At 39.9% G+C, this 18,778-nt stretch overlaps 1 protein-coding gene across 1 annotated transcript; it reads right to left on the bottom strand.

The window, feature by feature from the left end:
• Positions 1-2,337: 2,337 nt before the first annotated feature.
• On the bottom strand, positions 2,338-18,219 carry LOC308371770 (odorant receptor 131-2-like; the record flags this gene model as incomplete). Its single annotated transcript, XM_080846758.1, has 3 exons — positions 2,338-3,315; positions 17,515-17,667; positions 17,956-18,219. The coding sequence occupies 3 exons, from the start codon at positions 18,217-18,219 to the stop codon at positions 2,338-2,340; spliced, it is 1,395 nt and encodes a 464-aa protein (XP_080702884.1).
• Between the last annotated feature and the right edge of the window lie 559 nt (positions 18,220-18,778).

Here is an 18,778-nt window from a genome sequence, read left to right as displayed (position 1 = left end):
TGGCGACACTGGGCCTTCTAGAAGGCCCGGAAGATTTCTTTCCTCGCGTTGAACGTGACACGTAAACGTCCTTTGATTGGATACTGAGGTAGACCGGTGCAGTGCTTCAGTGCTCAGTTTAGCTGGCTAATGCGAAAACGACGTACATCGGTTTCAATGCTTATTATGCTAGTTGTTTCAATTGGTAAGACTAAATATAATTACATTAACCAACTCAAATAAACTAGTTTACACCAACTTGATAATTCCAGTTTTTGATACAATTACAACGCCATTTTCAAGACGGAACTTTCAAGAAAAAATGGATATCGTGAGGATGGGAAGTTTAATGAAACTGCTTTGCAGGTGGGACAATGCGATGTTTAGTGGACAAACTTGTTAAAGCTCACATAGGCTACTTTCGGTGGACTTAATAAAACTTTGTAGACTAATCCCTGAAAATCGCCTTTTATTTTTAAGTTGTGACAGTAATATCCAAGCGATCATATAACTGACAGTTTACTACTCTTAATGTATTGTTAATACGGGTGTATTGATTTTAAATGCTCCGGAAATATTAATAAAGTCTGTTGTACTCGACTATGTTAAGGTGATGCAATGCTCACTTATACTGCCAAATATAATGGTTCGAGAGCCATGGTGTCATAATGATGGTATTAGGAGGTGGATTCACTCAGTTTAACATCGTGTAGGACATCGCTGAAGGCCTAGTCGTGAAATGCACGGACCGCCACTGCTGTACTCATAGGGTTACTGTTACAGGGGTAAGGGATGTAGGGACAGGGAAACATTTCAGTGGTGGCAATAATGTTGTATATAAATGCTAGCATAGAGTATGGGGTAGAGTAAGTGTACGGCGGTGGCGGTGGGTGCAATTGGCCGAGGGTTTCTACAGGTAGACCAAGTGGAGAGACTACAGCAGCATCCCATGGTGGAGATCTAGATCTAGATTAGGAGGGAAAGAAAAAGAACAGAGTGAGTGGGTAGAGTTTGGCTGTCCATATGCGTAGATGAGGAGTTGGGGGGGGTGAGGAGCAATGTATCCACTTCCATCAGCAATTGGAACCTGCTATAAGGGAGAGAGACATTTTTTGTTAGACTTCAATTTCAGAAACAGATAAGGAGATATCTTTAGGTAGTAGATTTAACAGTAGGCAATATGGCGATTTTATCAGTATTATTACAGGCAGGGGCGTTTCTAGGATTCAAAGAAAGGGGGGGGCTGAGCCCCAAGGGGAGTGGCATGTTTGCGCACGCAAAGCGTGCAGCAATTTTTTAGGGGGCCATTTGGGGCCGCGGATATCCATAGTTTCAGACAGTTCATAGATTTGTTCAATCAGAGAGAGGGATTTTGCTGTACAGTTTTGCTTGCATTCAGTTTATGATAACACAAGAGACAGAATTTCAGGCTCATAGTGAAATTTGACAACATAAATATAAACTTTTTTTCAAATGAAGAGAAATAATGTTTACTTGTTTTATAATGAGCAGAAGGAATACGTTTTGATCAACATTGTTTGCTCATTTGGACACTCTATGCATCCCATGGTGTAGATCTAGATTAGGAGGGGAAGAAAAAGAACAGAGTGAGTGGGTAATTACAAAGATGAAGACGTAGGCTACAGCCAAGTTAATAACACTGAAGGGGCCAGAATGACCAGTAACTCCAGGTACAAACTAAATATAGCTTAAAGCAACAGTATGCAGTTATTTACCACTTTTGAGGTATATTTTATGGGCAGCTTGTTTTGGTGTTATCTTCAAATTAATTTTGATGGTATATGGTCATGTCAAGGACAGATAAACACACCTGTCGTTACTAACCGCCCAGCCTTTGCACTATGAAGTTCTCTGGTATGGGTCAGATGCACAGCAGGCCTTCCACAGGTATAGGTGTATCACCTAAACACAGCAGTTGCTAGCAAGCTTTTTTCAACCCAAATTGTGGTTTGTGTGTTGGGGTTTGCCAGGGTTTTGCACACCTGTAGGAAGCTCCCTAGTTTCAGACGAAAAGTCCTCACTGCGGCTGTAAGGTTCCAAACTACTACAGCCTTTATTAGCAGGCTGTCATTGATTGTTATGTTGAGAACATATGAACGTTATGTATTGTAAGTTGAGAATATAATGCTATAACACATCCATAAGACTGCTAGAAAAACAGACATGCTGTTTCTAGACGCGTTTTCATAATAAAGCCTCTTAAGTTGATACTTGATACTTAAGTTGTGCTTTTATTTCTGAAACATTTAAACACATTACAACATTATTCAAAATGCAATATAATAAACAACGAATGATGAACACAAAAATATGCATTTCGTTTCATGACATGTAACTTTAACCCTTAAATGAACACACCCTCTTGCTAGAACATTTCAGCCTCCTCCTCTTCAGTCCGCCGTTAAAAAGGGTGACTTTGCAGGAGTAGTACTGTGACATGTGTTTGGCAAATTTCTGATCCCTAACACTATAGATAAGAGGACTGAGCAACCTTGGAGTAATGTTTGTGATCAGGTAATTTAGGAATGTTATTTTTGAGCGATGGATTGGGAAAAACGTGATTAAAACAATATCAAGTAAAGGAGTGATATAGGACAACATACAGAGAAGCAGCTGAGCTCCGTGTAATAAAATGGTGTTCTGTGCCTTTTTGGCTGAAGCAGTGTCCCCTTTTGCTGCTCTGGCAGTTCGAAATATCATAATGTAGGTATACATCAGCGTCAGCCATACGAATGACAAAAAAAGGACTTGGTCCACCATCATTTTTTCTTTATGGTAACGAGTACTGTATATGATGGGGGGGAAACAAAAAGTTCCCTTTGAGAAAAAGCCTAAATGCCGAGTGGCAAGGACAATAATAACATCAGCTAGTGCAGGTACAAAGCCGACTCCCCAGGTGAGAGCAATGATAATGTAAGTCCTGCGTACTGTGCAGATCTGAGCATGATGGAGAGGTTTGCAGATGGCAATATAACGCTCAATAGCCATACCTGCCAAGATTATTGGCGTGTTCTTGTGTGTGGTTGAACCTGTCATAACCAAAATGCAACACATGAAGGCATTAAAATTTGGATAGGCGTAAGTCAAAACATACAATGTCACAGAAACACAAATCATGATCATATCGTTCACTACTAGATTCATGTACAGAATGTATCTTGAGTCACTGTGAAAAACAGAGTTCTTGCAGAAAGTCAAAACTATGATCCCATTGATGCAGTTGATGACAATACCCAGGATAACAATGATAAGGTTTTTCACCAAAGCCTCCTGAAAGTCATCTCTGTTAGTGAGATTCATCACCGCGTGCTTCTCCTATAGTACAGAAAATAACAGCATCAGTTAATGAAAAAGATTTAAGAAGCAGGATGTCATGTGAAAAAGACATGTGTAAAGGCATTTCTGAGGACTAAAGGAATAAGCTTACCTTGTCAGGCCCAACAAAGGTTAGAGCAAAGCTTCCGTCCGGTAGATTAATATATACCCCGTGTTTCTGTTTGAGCGCCTTGTGGTTGGCTAAAGACAACAGAACTGATGTGGGCGTTTATAATAATTGTTCTCTGAGCCCAGTGCCATGGGACAAAGTGGCTTTTGAGAATATGTCATCATCAATGTATTTATTCTTATTCTTAGTGCTGAGTGTATTTCTATTGCCTTCCAGGCAATACAAATAAAGTTGTAAGGATAATATCCTTGATTAATTATCAAAGTGATTGTAAGAGCTTGTTGCACAAAAAAACTAAATATTGTTTTGCATTTTGATTAGTTATCTACAGACATAATTTCATGTATATATGGATGTCATTTAATTCACTGTTATCAAATCAATTTTGTTAGTTCATTTATGGCAGGGGTTTTCAACTGGTTTTGTCCCAGGGACCACTATTCTGGAAATGGTAGACAGCGACAGTCTAATGTCATTATCTGATTCAAGCCTCGCCCTGTACTTATTCTTCAAGTACACCAGTATAGAAAAAACCGCTCTCACACAGGTAGATAGTTGGAAAGGGCAAAAGACACCTCATTGCAGCAGGCTCTGGAAATTCTGTCTGGCAACTTTTTAAAGAACTTAAGACATATGAAAATCACGCAACATCTCTGTTGCATGTACTCAATAGGCTTGGCATTCAAGAAAACGTGATGTGTCTCCATATGCCACAATATATGAGGGGCCGTGAGGGACATTATTCAGAATACCCTCTCATACACACAACTGAAAAGTTCTCACACACACTACTGAAAAACTATACACTCACACACACAAGTGAAATGCTCTCACACACACTACTGAAAAGCTATACGCTCTCACACACACTACTGAAATGCTCTCACACACACTACTGAAAAGCTCTCACACACACTATTAAAATGCTCTCACACACACTACTGAAAAGCTCTCACACACACTGCTGAAATGCTCTCACACACACTACTGAAATGCTCTCACACACACTACTGAAAAGCTCTCATACCAGGGGTGAAAAAGGTGACAAAGACGCGAAACCCCTAGGGGGGTCCTGAACATGCTCCCCAGGGAATATATATTATTTATAAGAACATTTTGCACATTTTAATGTTCAATGCATCAATCTGGTCAAATCACTTTGACAGCACAATTAAGAAGCTAGATCTATGACAAACTTTGTGTTGTTGTAAACTATTTTGTGCTCTGGTAACCGTTCAATCATAAACATCCCTGTGTCGAATGTTGCACGGGCACAGGCCAACACAACCATCACTGAAATATTTGTAGACACTTTTATTTTATGTCGCTTGTATCCATACAATATGTAATTTTCTGTGTAGAAGCTATTTCGTTTTGCTGATCTGTCGTAAAACCACAGTGAAAAAGCACATAGGGGAGGCAAACCTAACCTCTGCCTCCCTGAAGGGGGCGTGCGAGAGCCTTGTTAATGGACTTCCAATCCAGTGAAGGGATGGAAGACCAATGCCAGAGCTAAAAGGTTTGCATAAAAAGACGGGACAGATGAAAACTCGATCGACTTCTCACATTCAAGGTCAAATTGCTTTGTAAATGTTTGGAACCTAGATTTTTTTTTATGTGAATTTAAAATCAGACAAGCCCTAGACTATTGGTGAGCTGATTTGGGGAAATTAAACTTAAATTGCATCTAAAGTTGTGTTTTCTGGTTGCTAAATAGAAGAGTTCAATTTGCATTAAACGATAGCTAGTGATCTAGCTGATGTTATAGTCTCTGCTGTTTAACTCATAAAATTATAATGGGAAAAGAAACCCCTCAGGGGGCTGCCATCAATGTGCAAGCTGCCAATGTAATGGTTATTTAAGATACTGCATCTGTAAGTTATTAGCAGCTAAACTCCGGGCACACACCGTGTCTGTTATGTAAATTTTTCGGCGTTTACGCGCTTAGATTTTTCTAAAGTTACAGATAAATAGACACTGTACTATCCGTTAACACCATTATTGTAACCAGCAAAAAAGGTTGATGTGATTTGCGAGGCGTCTGTCAGACAACTGCCTGACATTAGCATGATAGCCTACGTTACATAGCCTAACATTACATTATTGCAGCGTACCAACGTCGCATTACCGTAAATGCCATATTTAAAAGGTCGCATGAAACCAACGTTTTTTGAAAATGCCTACACCAGAATGACAGCTTGCGTTCGCAGATTACTTAAGAGTACCCCCTCCCCAAAATATTTTTATTGCAGATCTACACCAATGACACAAGTGACCTATTTTGTATAAAAAAAATGGCGAATTTCGCCGAAAGGTGACACGTTTGCACCCCTGTTGGACAATATTATCCACTTGAAAATGATGGGAACCATGGAATAGATGTGTTTCCTTATTTTCTGCATTTTTTTCTATGAAAAACATGGGAGTTATGTAAGATTTTGTTGAACATTGTTTTGTTTACTTCACCTCTGCAGTTTTCTCAGTGAAATACAGGACAGTTATGTTACAGTTTTAACATTGTTTTATTAAAACAAATGAACATAAACATTTGTTGACCGATTTTTTCCAAAAGACAGACTGAGAGACAAGCGGCGACAGATAGGCAGAGGGAGAAACAGACAGATACATAAGACACGGACGGATTAGAGACAGAGGGGGAGATGACTCAATATACTTGAATAATGGAAACGTAACTGCCGAGGGCAATATCAGTGTGAGGGGAAGAACAGTTGTATTTTATTCCTTTTTCATAGACAGAGCATTTGTTTATGCCCTGCCAAATCCATATGGGTTTCCTAGTGCAAAGTCGAACTTCTCCTTAAACTGCTGATATGACACATGCAGTGGCAGCTTGATACAGTTGACACGTGTTGGCCACCGGGAACATTGGGGTTGAGGAAAAGTCGTCATCTTCCTTCTGTATGAATTGGACGGAGGGAGTTGGAGAGAAGCCAATCGGTGGAAGCACCGATGCTCCAGTGGCAAAGGCTCTGAATACCTTTGAAATGGACCTTGAACCCTGCGGATGACCTGGAACATGACAATGTCATGTACCAGCAAATCCCTGTCTCTTATAGACCGCATAGGCCTCAGACATCCTGCATTGGCCAAGTAGTTAAGGAGAGGTGCCTTTGTCATTTCAAGGTCCTCAAAGGTTGTACGTTTAGATACCTAGCATCACAAGTGGCATCAGGATGGTTTGTTATGGAGGCTACTTATTAGTAAGAACCCAGACACTGGACGTCTGCATAATTAACAAGGGTGCCCTAACTTGTTTTCTTCCACATAGCTACAATGTGATAAACAATAAGGAAAATACACTTTGCCGACAACCTATAGGAAGTGGGCATTGAGCAATGAGCAGACTGGCTGCATTGGTACTCCCTTTCAAAATGGAAAACGGCAAGAGAATATTGTAATGTAACCTAATTCTAATGCAAGATAACATTTGGACTACCAACTGACCTTTTTGACTTTTTCAAAAAAAAAAAAAAAAAAAAAGTTCCATGTCAGCTATGTCCTCTAGCACTGGTTTTGCTGAACCATCAACCAGAAGAGAAAATGCAGTTGGTGAGAGGAAGTTTGGTCCTGTGGCGAGGACACATTTACAGGGTCAAAAAAACATTTAGAAATGAATGATGGCAGATTATGGTGGGACTTTTGAAACTGCAATCCCAAGAAGGCCAGCAATAGTACTCCACCTCATTACAATATGGTACTAACACATGTCGCATTTACGATTTCTTTTGATATCAAGTTTTGCTGCTAAGCTTTGTCCTTGGACGATTTCAAGATGACCTACAATCACAAGGTGACATGTTATAAGGGTATGTGAAATTCAGTCAGTGAAAGAAGATTTGATTTGCAACCATTTCATTGTGAATATATGAAAAAGGACAGTGATTCCCTTTTTAAACCGTTAAAGTGCAACAGTGAACTGTAGAATGTAGTTTTATTTTGCAACATTTCCATAATAACTTTGTTCAGAAGAAATAATCGTAAATTAAAATATACATCTTTTATTCTAGCATACAGTAGCCTAATTGCTGAGGCATTGGTTATATTCATGTTCCTGCCTGGCAAGTGTTGCATTTTACTGCGTTGTAATCTTCATAAAAAAAACAAAGAGGACGTTGTCCAGGTTCTTGTTGGTTGCTTCGTCGACATTTAAGGAAAACTTTAGCTTTTCGGAAATACGTCTTTTAAACTCTGGTGTTATGCCTTGTGTGTTAAAAAAGCTGGCATGCTGATTGGATATTGACAGTTTAGTCAAAGCAATTCATTCAGCTATTCAGCTATTTTTTTGGCATAAATTCACCAGGGGTTGGGCGAGCTTGCCTGGATTGTGTTCTGCGATGAACGTACACACGCATATTTTCAGGGCACATTAACGGTCAGTTATTGATGCCGGTTCATCAGATGTGGTTGTTGCACCCGGTAAAAGCGTTGTGTGTTGGATAGCACGAACAGCTGCTCTAGGAGCGGGGTCTAACTCATAAGTGGAAGCACTGGAAGCACTTTCCCCCCGCTAGTTGCATACAGTAGCTTTCTTGAGCACAAGAGAGCACCTGCTTCTCTTAACTTCTTACACCGGCTACCAAAAGGCTTACCGTCCTTCCCTATCTCTTCTATCCATGCCCAGCGCCAATTATTTTTCAATCCTTCATCAACTAGGAGGGCATCTTCCCAAGGATTCTTGAACTTAGGCCCAATCTCAATACTTCCCCTTACCCTTGAAATTGCGCGTTCATGTGAGAGCTAGTGGTGTCTCAATACCCAATTTGATCAAGATTAAGGGATAAGATTGAGTGCTATGTACCCCTTATTTTTAAGATTATCTGAGAGCTCACTTAACTCCAAGGGCTATCCCAGAGCACATAGCGAAACCAGTTCAGGAATTAAAAAAAAAAAACATGGCTGCTTGAAGCGAGGAATATTTTACATGAATTAAGCTATCTACACAACTTTTTATATGTTTATAACGACTCGGTTTGATCTGAAATGTACTACACGAACGATGCATAGTATTGTAGGTCTTAACTGAAGCTTTCAAACAGTAGTTTTAGGATACAATTAGCGCGTATACCACCACTCCATTGGCTTATATGGTAGCTTGCCAGCGGCTTATAATTAATTTTAAAATGACGACAGTCTTGTTTCGTGCTCTACACAGTTGTATACATATATATTTGCAACCATGTTCTTCATTAGACTTTTTTTAAATCGCTAGTTTCATAGCTCATACAGTCACGCATGACGTACCCGAAACCGAGTGGCGTCTCATTTCATAGGGGAAAGTTTTCAGCCCTTGGCCCTTACACTTGCAATTGCTAGGGTTAAGACAAAGACAAAGACAAAGTAAAAGGGGCAAGGGGAAGAATCGAGATTCGGCCTTACTCTGCTTCGGTGTGACAGTATATCTCTACTGTGGCATCTATGTAGCATAGGCAGAGCGATACAGAAAAGTCGGTTGTGAAAGCACATTTTCCCAAGACCCGCCCTAATCTACTTCTGATTGGCTAATAATGTTCTTTTGACAGCCTGAGAGTTGTGCTCCTTTCATATCATTGGCAGACGAACTCATAAACTCGAAAGTAATGGTGATGATATCGAGTTTTCAATATTAAAAACTAATTATATTACACTTTTTTTCCGCAGCCAAACGGAAATCCGTCACGGTGCCGGAATACTTTAATCCCTGCATATTGGAAAAAAGTTATTGTTTGACCGGTTAAAACAAGAAACCTTTGTTTGCTCTTCTCTCTGGTTTGATTGCTCTCAAACCTTTGCTTTAATTGAATATATATGGTATACTGCTACAAGTAATAAACAGTTTACATTTTACAGTTTACATTCGAAAGATACAATTCTATTTAGTGAAATGTATTAAAAACAAATAAAAGAAAGAAAGCAAATCTACCAAAAGGGTCCTTGATGGTCTCACATACAGGCCTTTGGTTCTAAAAATCGTATGGATTAGCATTCCATTCAGCTCCTGGCCCTCCTGGAGTTTAGGGGACACCAGCTTATTGCCACAAGCCATTAGAAACTGGAGGCTACAAAGAAGATGGGGATATTACAACAACAAAACATGCTTTTAGGCTATGTAGTTTTTTGTACGATGGTGTTGGTGTGTGCGAGTGTGTGTGTGTGTGTCTCCTTGGTTTCTTGCTCCTACGAGGTATGTGACCGAGTCATGTACATTTGATAACAAATGCTATTGTATTATGTTTGTAATATTCATGATTGCACTTTGTAAACCTGTGTTTGTTATTTAAAGTGTTCTATGAATAAAGATGATTATAATTTGAATTACAAAGTAAGAAAGAAAAAGTCTTTACCTGACATCCTCTGGAATGTGCTAACCAAAACCATCTCTGATGTGTTGCACAACAGTCTGGTGGTCCCAGGCCTTCTGGAATTCAAAGGCACTGTTTGTGTAGCCGTAATTTTGGACCTTGTTTGCACACTATTCCCCATGATGGATTGGGAAGTAATATTACGTCCTTGTTGAAATGGTCATGCTGCTGTGACCTAGCTCTGAAATAAGAATGTAACTCTTAAGACTACATGAAAACAGCCACTGCACGTTAAGTCATGCTACCATAGATAAATACAATACAGAGACTCCAGTCGTAGAACAACATACAAACGTCTTCAAACAATAGATGTCTTAATTACGTCCAGTTTGACAAGAGCAAAATACTAACCGTAACTCCTTATCGACCCCCATCTGGATGTGAACCAACCCTCCAGCTGCCTTTAACATTATATATATTTCCTCTCGTTATCCCGCGAATATTTTTGGTATTTGCTGGGCGAAATTCACTGTACATTTCATACACTTGTACACGAGGAGTGAACTAGCCAGAAAAGGTTGGTTTGGTATTTGCTTGGAGAAATTGCTGGCCAATTTTCATCGTACATTTCATACACTTGTACACCACATTCCTGGTTTCAGTTTAACCTTATACCCACATTCACTACTTCGAGTTTAATATTGTTCGTTCATGTATTCATACAGTAGGCTAGGCTATTGTCGTAGGAGCAGGGACGTGCAGTCATAGGAGGCAGGGGAGGCAGAGCCTCACCTGTCATTTTGAAAAGTAAAAAAAAAAATATATTTTTTTTAAAAAATTATAATAATCATATATATTTATGTATTATAAAATAAATATTCATATTTCTCTAGTTATCTGTGTTACGAGTGTCATTTCTGCATGATTCCAATCATTTTGAGCATTTTTATTATCAAAATCGCTGAATTTGAGCATTTCCGGTTTCCAGTGACAGTGATCATAGACGTGCCGTGTACTGAGGCAAATGCATTGCTGTCTATGGACAGCTGAGCCAGCATAGACCTATATATGTCTATGTGAGCCAGTGCCTCAGTAGGGATTGCGCAATCACTCCAAACTGGGTTTTACGCATGCGTGCGCAAGCGCAGAACCTTTGAGTTGAGCTCAAAATGCATTGAAAAATATTGCTACTGAGGCAGGCAGTAGCACGGATTCAGTGAAGGGGGCGAGCATGAGCGCAATTCTCGGGTATATAGTCTGACGTTGGACTACTTCTACTTGACCTTGACGGCGAAAATGGAAGGTTGTATTGCTAAGCTGAAGCAGCTCTCAAAATTGGACTTGCAGTCCAAACGTGAAATGATTCATAATTGGAGTCCAATGGCGGAGCTAAAAAGTTTGATTCAAACGACGGGACCGAAGGTATTGACATTGCATTGGAGTGTTTCATGTTTTCCAAAGGGACATATTCATGCGGAACACAAACCTCGCTAAAGGCTGCTAGGTGCAGGGAGCCTTGAATGGATTGCGAGTGCACCAACTTTAAATTATACCGGTCAGTAGAACATTTTGGTATTGTGTGCTATGTCTGTGGTGTTTACCTGTTTGCTTGTTAATACGTTGTGTAAATAAATATGTACGTTTTTTTCTCAACTTCGAATTCAAGTGTCCGAGTTGCATTGTTGGGCAAGCTACTTGATATTTGTAGTGAGCTAAGCTATCAGCTACTCTACAATAAATTCAGCTTCACTACACAGACACTCAAAAAAAAGTAGCAAGCTAAGTTACATAAACCTGTCAAAAGTAGTTTGATACATTAGAAGCTACTTTCAGTTAAACAAACTGCATGCCAAGTCAATGCAACTGGTGTTCGTATGTTTGTGTTGGATGTCATTGACGTTGACAGGAACTTTTTCTTTGGATTACAAAGAAGGCATCTGAAAACATATTTAGTTTCACTCGTCGCACGGACTTTTCACTTTTTAACTTTCATCATCTTCAGCTGTATCTAAATATCAACAGCATTCTAGTTATCCGGTTGTCTAGAATCTGCATGCAAACTACCCATTTAAAATTAGGGGAGAATTCATTTTAAATGTATGCGCAGCGTCTGGTGTACTTGAAATGACGATATCTATCTATCTATTTTCCCTCGTCTCACCTAAAGTGATGTACTGCTTATTTTTTGTGTTTAATTGCTGCAGGGAAGCCTGTTATGAATGAACATCAGAAAGGTCCAGGATAAATTAGCTTTCGAGGATGCTACTGCGGTACTTGATCAATAAAAGAGCTTAGCTACTGAAAAGTTACTTGGTTTTATAGCGACGTAACTGCCAAGCTACTGACAAATGTAGTGACGCTACTGCCCATCACTGCCGAGTTGTGTAAAAGGTTATATTTTCCCTAGACAAATTGAAATGAGCCATATCATTGGTGGGAGGGCTACATACGCTTCCTTGTAACGATTAATATCTTATTTGACACGGTGTAAAAGTTCAATTACCACACCGATTGTACGTTTAGCTGTCGTAAAAGTCAGTTAACTATTGAGCCGCATAACTTCTTGTAAAGTAAGTAATAGTATTAGACAATAAAACATAACGTTTTTTCAGTTCTGGTGAGATGACAATTTTTAAACCATAAGCATATATACATGTATGATGTATACATTTCTATTTTTTTTAAACAACTAGAGATCGGAATGACGTAATCACTTCCGGTTTCTGTGCCTCACCAGCTGTGAACCTCACCGCACGTCACTGCGTAGGAGTGAACTAGCCAGCTAGCAAACTGCACACGATGGTAATATGACAGAACATTTCAAACTCCGACTACATATAATTACCTTTTTCTCCTCATGCCTTTTGATGTCCATGCACCGAAGTGCTGCTGCGCTTGATAGCGGGGTGCAGGTGCACAGTTCTCCTGACTGTACCTGCAGTAGACAGTGGCACGCCGCTGCGCTGCCGGGAGGGAAAGAGAGCTGCTAGGTGGCTGTCCACTGTATTCACACCTGGAGCTGCTGCAACGCCCGGCTGCTGCCGAACAGTTGAGGCATTTGATAGTGTTCTGATTGTCTCCGCTGAGGCCAATATGTTGTTTAGTAACGCTGTTGCTTCTGCTAAATTGCTTGAGGACTGTTGAGCACATGGTTGAGCTTCCATCTTTGATCACTTTCCGCCTTCCGTTGCAAGTAAAATGCCTCCCGTTGCAACTGAAATGACTTCCTTTGCAAGTGAAATGACTTCCGTTTCAAGTGAAATTTTCATATGTGTGTATAAGAGCTTTTCATATGTGTGTGTGAGAGCTTTTCATATGTGTGTGTGAGAGCTTTTCATATGTGTGTGTGAGAGCATTTCATATGTGTGTGTGAGAGCTTTTCAGTAGTGTGCCTGAGAGCGTATAGTTTTTCAGTAGTGTGTGTGAGAGCATTTCAGTAGTGTGTGTGAGAGCGTATAGTTTTTCAGTAGTGTGTGTGAAAGCATTTCACTTGTGTGTGTGAGAGTGTATAGTTTTTCAGTAGTGTGTGTGAGAGCATTTCACATGGGTGTGTGAGAGCTTTTCACTTGTGTGTGTGAGAGGGTATTCTGAACTAGAATGCGTTTCGTGAACGAACTGCGAGAGTGTGCTTGCTCTGTTTTTCTCTCATGTTTGCTTGTTTATTGTGAAAGGGTTTAGTGTGTTCGTTGGCATAAAAAGTTAGTCTTCTCTTATAAGCCTAGTTAGTACATCTGATTAGAGCTAGCAACCATAAGGGGTCCCCTATCAGTGTTCATTTTGGCAGCTATTTTAGATTCAGTCTTAAGACAAAAATGCATATTAGTTTTAGTCACATTTAGTCATAGTTATCCTTCTTAGTTTCAGTCTAGTTTTCGAAAACTGAGCACACTACAATAGCTACGCTGTGTCCAGGTACATCCTCAAACGTTTTTCAGGTAACCTAATGGTTCAAGGTCTCTCATGAATCATTACTCCCAGGACACGGGTTAATGTTAACTCACGCTATCAGTCCTCTCCAACCACATTAGCAACAAAATAAACTGGTGAGCTAACAAGGTAACCATTCTTTCAGTATAAGCTACTTTTGCATATCTACAACGTATAGGTCTAGGTAGCTTACGTTTAGCCCCGTACTCAGGTATTACAGCTGCTTAACACAGCTAGGATAGCTAACGTTACCGTAGTAGGAATACAAGCCTTAACCCACTATATCCACACAACTAAATTCATGAATTACTTCAAAGGTTTACTTCACAACTTGAATTAAGGAAAAGTATCCCCTGTTACGGCTAGCTGAAACTGCCAGTGGATACTCCCATGGATGGGAGACGTTAGCTGCTACGGCTAACACTATCAGTTTCCATTAAAATTTCAGTCAGTACACTGAAAATGCTGCCATTCAACTCACCTTACCGAAGTGGAAATACGGTAGCTAGGTTAGAAACTGTAGTTACTCTTATTCTTTTTCAAAGTTGAATTGAGAGGGACTGAGAGACGAGGTTCCTTGAATTTGGCGCAGGTGTCAGTGAAGCACAGCTGCAAGCCAGTTTAATGACCCTATTATGATGTCATAATGGCAGAGCGCTCTGCCATGCAAGTCTATGGGGAAAAAAGGTGATGAAAAAAGAGGAATAAAAAAGGAGTGGCAAGGAGTACCGCCACGAAAAGTCATAGCAACCTGCACCGGATCGGGCCGGACGTTTTGGTGTTTGAATGGCGTCTCTAGCTCAATCGGGCGAGGAGTAGTTAGCTGCAAGAAAAACCCTTCAGACCCTTGCCAAACAAATCAGATGCTGTGACGGGTGGGGCAACTTGGCAAGGCTCATGAATTCCAAGTGGCAAGAGCGGAAGGCGCGTTCAGAACGAAACGGCTGCTAAATTGGTTGCGAAAATTATATGAATTTATCGGTGGGAATTTATGGAAAGTATGGCCGATACCGATATCCCCAAAATGTTAAATGTCGGCCCGATATATCGGTGCGGCCGATAATCGGTCGGGCCCTAGTTCTAGGTATCCAATTGAGCGAAGAGGCATTTTCTTTCCTGTTTCGTTGAAACACGCCCCATAATCACAGCTCAATGGAGCAGTATCAGACTCATATTCTGACTAGAATTATGAGTATGACATCGTCAGGCTAGGTCAGGCCACTCTCCATTGAGAATTGTTTCCAGACACTGCATCCTAATGGGCATAGACTTTTGATTAACTTTGAAACCATTCGACCAGCCTTTAACCAATCGGTATTGACCAGTGTGGGAACTTTAAAAAATCTAAGCAAATAAAAGTCACCATCTGCTGTATCATTCATCTTAAACAAATTAATGTTGACTGAAATACCATTGTATTAAACACCAGAATAGTGTATTTATAATGCAATTATTTCCAGACACATGCTTGGCCTTGAACTTTCAATGCCACATATCACAAAATCTGTTCAAGGCCCAATAAGGAAAACTTACCTGCGGCTCAATGAATCAGCCACCACTTTTTCGTCCATCTTGGTTTCTGCAGTTGCCATGAAAGATGTAGGCACTGTACGCAAATTTTCATGGCATTTTGATCCATGCCCTGTGGTTCAGCGCTCTTATAAAAGAACTCAGGTCACTCGCAAAAATCATCAACTTTTGCTGTAACGGGCCTTTCTGCCAGAGCAGTTAGAGGTGAAATGATCGTGATTTAAGTTCTGGAGAAGTAAGTTTGTTAATGCTTAGTCAATGTCACGCTCATTTAACCTAAAGACAAGGTTAAAGAGACAAGGTTTCTCCTTTTTAACATGAAACCAAATACCAGCCTAGTGTGGCCCTAGTTAATGTTGCATTATTTCCAACAATATTTCTTTCAGAATGACTTGAATAAGACAATCACATCAATATTTCTTTCAGAATGACTTTGCACATATCTAATCACACAACACAGTGTACCTCTCGAGACAGCTGTGAGAAATTACAACTTAAATGTATTGAGGGCAGATTTACTACTTTAATAGCTGGGTGTGAACAAAAAGCTCAGAGTCAGAGTGAGGGTTCAATGTCATGAAGGTTTATTAAAGCTTGAAATGGATCAAGCAAAACATAAATCCAACACAAAATGCAGATTGGGGAACCCAAGGAAAATTCAATGCAAAAAGTAATCATAAAAATTAAGAAAAAATGTGCAATACCAGGCACACAAGAATTGCTGTGGCCTATATGCCATTCTCCATAATACAAGACAGTGTACCACCAAAATGAATTTGAAGCTGTTATTTTAAGGTAACATTGTTACATGATGTTACTTTAAATCTTGAAAAGAATTAAGCAAACCATAAAACCAAAGCAAAATGCAGATAAGGAAAACCAAAGAAAAATCCAATGCAAAAATGTATTAAGGAAAATTAAGAATGAAGTCAAAATCTCAGAAATAGCAAAATTAAGCAAATTCAATATCTCCAAATAAAACTGCTGAGCCTTTAATTAAGCAGAGGACAAAATTCAACATTCTCATGAAACATATTGAAGAGAGGAAATGTGATTATATAGCATAAAGAGACCTTAATCTTAATACAAGACAAAAACTAAAATATGTATTTCTTTGCGATATTGAGTAATGATCACACAGCTTTCTAAAATGCTCAGACATCTTTTCCAATGGTGTTAATGAGTTCCTGGCTCATCTGTCTATCTGTGAGTCAACTGGTAGAGCAAGGTGCTAACAACTCCAAAGGTAAGGGTTCTCATCCAGGGAGCTCACACTGATGAAACGTATCTACTGTAACTTTCCAAAGGCAGCAAGTCATCAGCTCACAATAACAGCATCTGATACATTAAAAAATGTAACTGGCCATGCAAAAAAAGTCCATTCTAAACCTGATTGTTCAAATCCTTGATTGTGATTGCCGTTGTAAAATCCAGCATTACCTTACAATTTGACCTGATTACATTCCATATTACTGCGCAGCGCATTTCATACCCAATGTTCCATCTGGCTGTTGCGTTGCTTCAAGGGTTGCGTGGCAACGATTTATTTAGGAACTATAATTTTTAGTGGCGGAAGAATGACGGTTTATCATTAAACTATTGTTTCTTAATTTGAATTGTCTTTATTTATGAAACTATATCAAATATGTGTAGTAACAGGTTTAGAAAAGCAATAAGCCCCGCGAGTCCGTGCTTTGCGCTGATTTTAGAACAGGTAAGGGGGTTTAACGGCACTCCGCTTCGCGTCGTTCTAACAACTCCCTTACCTGTTCTAAAATCAGCGCAAAGCACGGCCTCTTGGGGCTTATTGCTTAAGTAGATCATTACATCTACCTGCTAAACATAAATACTATGAAAATTGTTTAGGCATGTGCTGTTTTTCTACGTTATTGTGTATGAAAGGGTCCATAATTATGTGTGTTAACACACTTATTTTGTATCTTATAAAAATGAACATGTTTTAAACATGTATGACTGTTATAGACTTTTTTCGATTTGAGGAGAACAACAGTATTCCCAAGACCCACCTACGGTCCAGCACCAAGTGTAAGTATTAGAGTGGTAACCACATGGATGGTCACTCTTACAGGTGTCGAAATTTAGAGCACAAAAAGGATCCTCACTCTTACAGCAGTAATCCCAGTTATCATTGTTATCAATGTAACACCAGGTGTAGGGATAGCCATGCCAGTCACATATGGAGGTGGTAAGGCAGGGTCTCCCTCCTAATCCTATGCCAGGTGTGCCATTTTTCATGCTCTCTCTCTTTTCAAACCCAGGCTCTAGGCTGTCAAAAGACGCTTGCATTGTCACCCTTGGCCTCTTGGAAGCCTGTTGCCCGTCATCATCAAACTGGCTAATGGCAGTATGAAACGTGTTCAGAACATCATCGGACATGAACAGTTTGTCACTAAGGGGCAGCTGGATGTTCATGTAAAGCTGCTTGATAATTTCCTCAGATTTAAGCTTGGTAGAAAAACAGTCATCTTTGAAAATGTTTACCGTAGATGAATAAATTGTAGACAGCTGATGATTAAGTTGTGGTACAGTCTTCACATTTATTCTACTATCAGGCTGATTCAACCCTATATAGCCAAATGAAAAGGACTTTTCCTCATCAACATTATGTTTATAACAGACAGCTGTCCAGACATGAGTAGGAACAGTGACTCTGTTGAAATCTCTTGCGCTAGGATCATGAAATTCACCTTCTCTTGGTATTCTATAATCTGACGAAGGTACAGTTCCTGTTACCATGTAGGCAGTGCCCTCACCTTCAGGCTGGTCCTTTAAAATGCCCTTGACACCATCCTCCCATTGTTTCCAGTTGACACGGTTGAAGCAAGCGTCCATCGGTGCACTGTTGGTCAGGGTGAATGTAGCTTTACGGCCTTCGTCACACTGGAAACTGTTGGTGTTGAGGTGCCCTCTGTCGTAGACCGCATTGCTGTAGTCACCATAAAGAGCTTGATTGGATTTGATTTCCTCTTTGTCATCGTTGTCATTCTCCTTATGCATCTTAGAGTCCTTCGAGATGGCAAAAAGCTGAATGAAATAAAACTAATTCACTCCAACTCAAAATAAATAATATGATGGAAATGCTAATAAATAGGAATGTGGTGTTAGTGTTAGCCTCTGCAATTAAAGGTGCATTAAGGATTAATAGCTATTCGCTAAAGGTATGCTAGCAGCTAAAACTAACGAAATCTCTTGAAATGTGCTGACTTTGACATTATGACAAACTAATTACTCAACGACTGTCCTTACACAGTCAAACATCAATCATGTGCAACACAAGACTAAGCATGACGGCAAATAAGCTACTTACTTGATCGGCATAAGGTAATCAAAGTCAGGTCGGCGGGCATCGGCAGGCAAAACTACAGAAGGCAGTTATATGCCTATCGACCCTGCTATGCCATTGGCACGGACGCAGTTCTCCATATTAAAAGTCATTGTAGCGCCCCAATTTTTTTTAAGCTGTTATTTTAAGGTTAAACTGCTTATCCTAACCCTAATCCTGAAGCATAATTGTTGCATATTGTGCCTTTAAATACTTTTCCTGGACCTTTCTTTT

Source organism: Sprattus sprattus (genome assembly GCF_963457725.1).
Source record: "Sprattus sprattus genome assembly, chromosome: 10".
In the NCBI taxonomy this organism is placed as follows: domain Eukaryota; kingdom Metazoa; phylum Chordata; class Actinopteri; order Clupeiformes; family Clupeidae; genus Sprattus; species Sprattus sprattus.
The sequence above is the reverse complement of the archived record's forward strand: the minus strand, read 5'-3'. Positions and strand labels throughout refer to the sequence as shown.